This window comes from Aulostomus chinensis, chromosome 8 (genome assembly GCF_037954235.1).
Source record: "Aulostomus chinensis isolate RoL2024-O1b breed Wild chromosome 8, RoL_Achi_v1.0, whole genome shotgun sequence".
Classification (NCBI taxonomy): Eukaryota; Metazoa; Chordata; class Actinopteri; order Syngnathiformes; family Aulostomidae; genus Aulostomus; species Aulostomus chinensis.
In genome coordinates, this window is record NC_141327.1 from 30,407,792 (window position 1) to 30,414,673 (window position 6,882).

General features: G+C 51.1%; 1 protein-coding gene across 5 annotated transcripts in view; it reads right to left on the reverse strand.

Annotated features, from left to right (window-relative positions):
• Positions 1–156: 156 nt before the first annotated feature.
• Positions 157–6,882, reverse strand: part of smim28 (small integral membrane protein 28) — a 17,477-nt gene continuing 10,751 nt past the window's right edge. For all 5 annotated transcript variants that reach the window (XM_086212417.1, XM_086212418.1, XM_086212416.1 and 2 more), the window contains one exon: positions 157–888. In XM_086212417.1, the coding sequence (XP_086068543.1) occupies positions 472–888 (417 nt within the window). In that variant the 3' untranslated portion in view covers positions 157–471. The remainder of the gene's footprint in view (positions 889–6,882) is intronic.

The window sequence follows — 6,882 nt, forward strand, 5'->3', positions numbered from 1 at the left end:
AACCAACCAAACTAACAACCACTGACTGACACTCCTCTGTGGCTGAAGGTGTGTGAATCAGTGGAGTCACCTGTGTGTGAAAGGGTTGGGTTGGAAGGAGAACCTGCACACGGCCCTCCATGGCACATGGGTGCCCGCCCCTGCATGACAGCAACAGTAACCCTTTGTCGTGTGCGTTTATTCCAGATAAAGCTGGTCTGACGTATTTGTTCAGGTGGACATTAACACTTTAGATCACATCATATTCTCTTCACTCCTCAAAGTAAACACAGTGCAGTATTAGACAAATTTATTTCTTGAATCTAAAGATGGCAGGTGGAGTTCAAGTTTGCGGCCCCTGAACCAGCATTCTGGGAGGAACAGGTGAATCAGTGCACAGCTGCTGAGGGGTGGCGACTGAACGACGACAACATAACACAACAAAGTCAGAAAAGACGAGCGCTTCTCCTGCCCGAGCCCTCGGCTGCTCCCTCACACGTAGCGGCCGCTGGACTTGAGCTCTGGACACAGCTTTGCCTCCAGGTCTTCTATCCTGATGGACTCGGTGTCCTTGGAGCTGGAGAGGCTGGCGGCGCGGGTGATCTTGGTGAGAGTCTCCTCGTAGGGGGGAGGCAGGTAGACCATCACAAAGACTCCATCAGATCCACTGGAGCTGGTGCTGGTGTGGCGCTCAGCATTTCTTGTCAGTGAGGACAGGAACTCAGCACTGCTCTCTGCATCCTGGAGGTCCAGAGCGATGATGCTGGCCAGGCTGAACTTGCTGCGGGACCACCAGCGGAAGACAAAGCCCACCAGGAGAGCCAGCAGGAGGACGGAGACAGAGGGCAGGACCACGTAGAGCAGCAGCTCAGACTTCCTCTCCTCTCCTAGATCGCTCCAGTTGTAACCCTGGAGACGGAGAATGAGGGTTGATAAGACTCCCGACTCATCAGGCTCATGACGTTCTGGAACAGAACGAACCACCTGAAGGTTTAGATTGTGAGACAAGTGATGAGCAAGAATTCTACTTTTCAGAGGGAAATGTCTTTCGAGTGATGCTTCACTCAGTGAGAGTATTTTACCTTCCAAGTACTCACTAACAGGAAGATTCAGCTGACAAATATGGTTTGTCCCTCCTGCGTCACTTCTGAGTGACTCCTGAATGTGGGAGGAGCCAGCTACGTATATTTAGCTTGAAGTTCATGGACACTGACGGCTGACTAAAGTGAGAGTAAAAAACCATAAACCTACAAACACTCCAGGTCATGGTCATCAATAATCCAGACATGTGACCAATAATCCACGAGTGATAAGAAGTGAGCTCATGTATTTGTGAACATTCTCACTCGTCCAGGCCACCCTAATTCTCAAAAATGATCGATCCAGGCAACTGTGTTTCCCCTCAAGAAGAGAAACGTCTCCACTCACAAGAGCTGAGGATTGATTGTTTTTGAGAATGAATTAAGTTCATTCGTGGTCATGACAAACATCATCCCAGACGACTGTGGACAGTTTAGCTGCTGTTAGCGTCAGGATACACAACACAACATGACAGACGCATCATTGAAGCTGCATCAAAAAACATGCTGGTAGCAGAGACCAGGTCTCTCCTGGACTGCTTCTCTGCATGGCTCCCTGTCAGATTCAGAACAGAATTTAAAATTCTTCTTCTACCATCAAAGTCCTCAACAACCAGGCTCCTTCATCCCTGACAGAGCTCCTAGTCCCCTATGATCCAGCTAGAACCCTTCACTCCCAGGATGCAGGGTTCCTGCTGGTTCCTAGAGTTCTAACAGTAGAATGGAGCCAGAGTCTTCAGCTACCAGGCTCCCCTCCTGTGGAACCGTCTCCCAGTTTCAGTCCAGGACCCAGACCCCCTCTCTAGGTTTAAGAGCAGACTTAAGACCTCCTTGTTGATCAGGCTTATAGTCAGGACTGCTTAGGCTGGCCCTTAGATCTGCTGCTCTAGGCTCAGACTGCTGGGATCTCCCATGATGCACTGGGCTTCTCTCTCCTCCTGTCCTCATACGTGTTACTAACTCCTCTTCTTCTCCCCTCATCCCAGATCCAGGTGCTGCTGGAGGAGGCTCCAGACCTGAAGAGGCTCCAGCTGCCACCCGTAGCTCCACCTGCTCACGTCCCCGTCTGTCCATCAGTCTCTCCTCCTTTCTCTCTCTCTTCATCTCTGTCCCTCTCTCTCCTTCTGTCTCTCTGTCTTCCTCCATTCTCTGTCTTTGTCTCTGTCCATCAGTCTCTCCTCCTTTCTCTCTCTTTATCTCTGTCCCTCTCTCTCCTTCTGTCTCTCTGTCTTCCTCCATTCTCTGTCCATCAGTCTCTCCTCCTTCCTCTCTCTCTTTATCTCTGTCCCTCTCTCTCCTTCTGTCTCTCTGTCTTCCTCCATTCTCTGTCTTTGTCTCTGTCCATCAGTCTCTCCTCCTTTCTCTCTCTCTTTATCTCTGTCCCTCTCTTTCCTTCTGTCTCTCTGTCCTCCTCCATTCTCTGTCTTTGTCTCTGTCCATCAGTCTCTCCTCCTTTCTCTCTTTATCTCTGTCCCTCTCTCTCCTTCTGTCTCCCTTTCTTCCTCCATTCTCTGTCTTTGTCTCTGTCCATCAGTCTCTCCTCCTTTCTCTCCCTCTTTATCTCTGTCCCTCTCTTTCCTTCTGTCTATCTGTCTTCCTCCATTCTCTGTCTTTGTCTCTGTCCATCAGTCTCTCCTCCTTTCTCTCTCTCTTTGTCTCTGTCCCTCTCTTTCCTTCTGTCTCTCTGTCTTCCTCCATTCTCTGTCTTTGTCTCTGTCCATCAGTCTCTCTTCCTTTCTCTCTCTCTTTATCTCTGTCCCTCTCTTTCCTTCTGTCTCTGTCTTCCTCCATTCTCTGTCTTTGTCTCTGTCCATCAGTCTCTCCTCCTTTCTCTCTCTCTTTATCTCTGTCCCTCTCTCTCCTTCTGTCTCCCTGTCTTCCTCCATTCTCTGTCTTTGTCTCTGTCCTGCTCTCCTGCTCTCTCTCCGTCCCCACTGATCCTGGATCTGCTCCACCTTCCTGCTGGTAAAGGAAGGTTCTGGTGGCTGCTGTTGCAGGATGTGCTGCTGATGGAGAATTGTTGGGTGGAGGTTCATTGAAGGAGGGAGGTGCTGGACCTGCTCTACTTGGACAGAGTCAGGACAGAACTTTGGTTGGGGTTTGGTGCCACACTAATAAACCTGACTGGACTGTATATACACACACACACACACTCTCCCTTGGATCCACTTCTGTAGTTCAACTGTAATTGTGAGTCATGTCTGGTTTTGAGTGGCAACATGTTTGGATTCAACAAAACATCTAGAGTCAAATAACCTGCAGTAAAACATCTGCCAAAAGTTTTGTTGTGGAATCAAAGTTTTTCAAGTAGAAAAAGAAGGTTCATAAAAACCAACCTGGTTTTCCAACATTTTTACCATTGCCAGAGCTAAAACCTACAGCCGTATTTCGACAGAGGAGGACGGACACAAATGAACTGATACTTTGAAGCAAAAAGTGCTGCTAAATCCTAACATTTGAATTCATGAGATTCTCACAGTCTACAGAGCTGCAGGCACCAACTGTGATGACAGTCAAGTCTTCATTTTGGCCAAAGTGATTCTGCCTGAGTGGCGATGTGGAGGCGGCGGCCTAATCTGAGCCTACAGCCCCACCTCACCTGACCCACATGGAGCTCAAATAAAGCCTGGCTCATCACGTTTGACCCACATCTGCCCTGCACAACATGCTGGTGCAAATCATCATGAAAGGTTTGATGAAAAATGTGGTCATTTATTCAGAAAGTTGGCAACAAATGTCTGCAGGTTGTCACTCAAACACAAGGCTTTTACTTTGAAAGGTTCCAAGGGTTTCTGCTCTGAGACGTTTGACAGCTACGATCCAGCTGGACGACTGACTTCATCAATTACAATATCCTTATTTTTGTTATAATTCCCCACCAAAGCTACTTGTTATATTTCAACCCTGGAAATGAGGGATTGCATGTGAATGCAACACAGCTGATGCTCACACTGGCGTTCTGGCTATGAAAGGCTGACTCGGCATCCTTGGGGCCCACGGACGGCTCATCTTTGCTGTTACAGTGGCAGTGAAGCGTCAGTGGGGGCAGTTACTGGCCTGGTTGTTGGCTGGAATTCCTTGTCCTGACACTGGTAGTGAACGTCTTGTAACATGGAAGTCTTTGGACCATATAAACTAAATCATATTTGCAAGCCTGGGTGATTGACAGCTACGCCAGGAACACAGATTTTGTCCGTCAGCCGAACTGAGGTTTAGAATATCGAACGGAACAAACTTGTGTGTGAGAACTTGATGAAGGGCCTGACACTCCCTTGTCTTTCCTCTGAGGGATGACGGCGTTCTGGCTGCTAAGTGTGGTGTTTGCTGTTTGTTCACACACAGCGTCTGAACACGTATTCGATGTTGGGTTAGTAAAGAAAACAAGTTTTCAATTATGTACAAAATGTGAATGGAGGGTAAACATGTTTCTCTAAAAAATATATATTTAAATATTAAACATTATCAATGGCGGCCCGGTGGAGCAGGGGTCCTCCCTGTGGCCCCCAGCAAGAAGGTTGTGGGTGGAGCAGTGGTCCTCCCTGTGGCCCCCAGCAAGAAGGTTGTGGGTGGAGCCCCGGCTGCAGCACGGGGTCTTTCTGGGTGAGTCTCCATGTTCTCCCTGTTCCTGCTGGGTTCTCTCTGGTACTCCAGCTTCCTCCACAGTCCAAAGACATCAAGAGGGACCAGGTTAATCCAGACTCTAAATTGACCGTAGGTGTGACTGGGAGAGCCAATGGTTGTCTGTCTCTATGTGTTGGCCCTGCCATGGACTGGTGACCTGTCCAGGGGGAAGGCTGCTGGGATAGGCTCCACCCCCACCACCCTCAACAGGAGAACAGGGAGAAGATGGAGGGATGGAAATATTATCAACACTGTAAATATTCATAAATAAATATCAATATAACAGCTACTAGTAAAAGAGCCGATACGGTGCGTTCAAGTACAGACATAACTGAGCTTCTCTGGACTCGAGGCATCTGCAGGCTCCACAATGGGAACCAGCTGAGTCTGAGACAGGTCTCGACAGGAAGGTAAGACGCGTCCGACACTGCTCACACCTGCCCACAACTGCTCACACCTGCCAATTTCTCCTCACACCTGCTCACACCTGTCCACGTCTGGTCACATCTGCCCATATCTCCTCACACCTGCTCACATCTGCTCACACCTGCCCATATCTCCTCACACCTGCTCACAGCTGCTCACACCTGCCCACATCTGCTCACACCTGCCCACATCTGCTCACACCTGCCCACATCTGCTCACACCTGCTCACACCTGCCCACATCTCCTCACATCTGCTCACACCTGTCCACATCTGCTCACACCTGCCCATATCTCCTCACACCTGCTCACATCTGCTCACACCTGCCCACATCTGCTCACACCTGCCCACATCTGCTCACACCTGCCCACATCTGCTCACACCTGCTCACATCTTCTCACACCTGCCCACATCTGCTCACACCTGCCCACATCTGCTCACACCTGCCCACATCTGCTCACACCTGCTCACACCTGCCCACATCTCCTCACATCTGCTCACACCTGCCCACATCTGCTCACACCTGCCCACATCTGCTCACACCTGCTCACATCTGCTCACACCTGCCCACATCTGCTCACACCTGCTCACACCTGCCCACATCTCCTCACACCTGCTCACACCTGCCCATATCTCCTCACACCTGCCCACATCTGCTCACACCTGCCCACATCTGCTCACACCTGCTCACATCTTCTCACACCTACCCACATCTGCTCACACCTGCTCACATCTGCTCACACCTGCCCACATCTGCTCACACCTGCTCACATCTTCTCACACCTGCCCACATCTGCTCACACCTGCCCACATCTGCTCACACCTGCTCACATCTGCTCACACCTGCCCACATCTGCTCACACCTGCCCACATCTGCTCACATCTGCTAACACCTGCCCACACCTGCCCACGTCTCCTCACACCTGCCCACATCTCCTCACACCTTCCCACATCTGCTCACACCCGCTCACATCTGCTCACACCTGCCCACATCTGCTCACAACTGCTCACACCTGCCCACATCTGCTCACACCTGCTCACATCTCCTCACACCTGCTCACACCTACCCATATCTCCTCACACCTGCCCACATCTGCTGGCACCTGCCCACATCTGTTCACACCTGCTCACATCTTCTCACACCTACCCACATCTGCTCACACCTGCTCACATCTGCTCACACCTGCCCACATCTGCTCACACCTGCTCACATCTTCTCACACCTGCCCACATCTGCTCACACCTGCCCACATCTGCTCACACCTGCCCACATCTGCTCACATCTGCTAACACCTGCCCACACCTGCCCACGTCTCCTCACACCTGCCCACATCTCCTCACACCTTCCCACATCTGCTCACACCCGCTCACATCTGCTCACACCTGCCCACATCTGCTCACACCTGCCCACATCTGCTCACACCTGCCCACATCTGCTCACACCTGCTCACATCTGCTCACACCTGCCCACATCTGCTCACATCTGCGAACACCTGCCCACACCTGCCCACGTCTCCTCACACCTGCCCACATCTCCTCACACATTCCCACATCTGCTCACACCCGCTCACATCTGCTCACACCTGCCCACATCTGCTCACACCTGCCCACATCTGCTCACACCTGCTCACATCTTCTCACACCTGCTCACACCTGCCCACATCTCCTCACACCTGCTCACATCTGCTCACACCTGCCCACATCTGCTCACACCTGCCCACATCTGCTCACATCTGCGAACACCTGCCCACACCTGCCCACATCTGCTCACACCTGCCC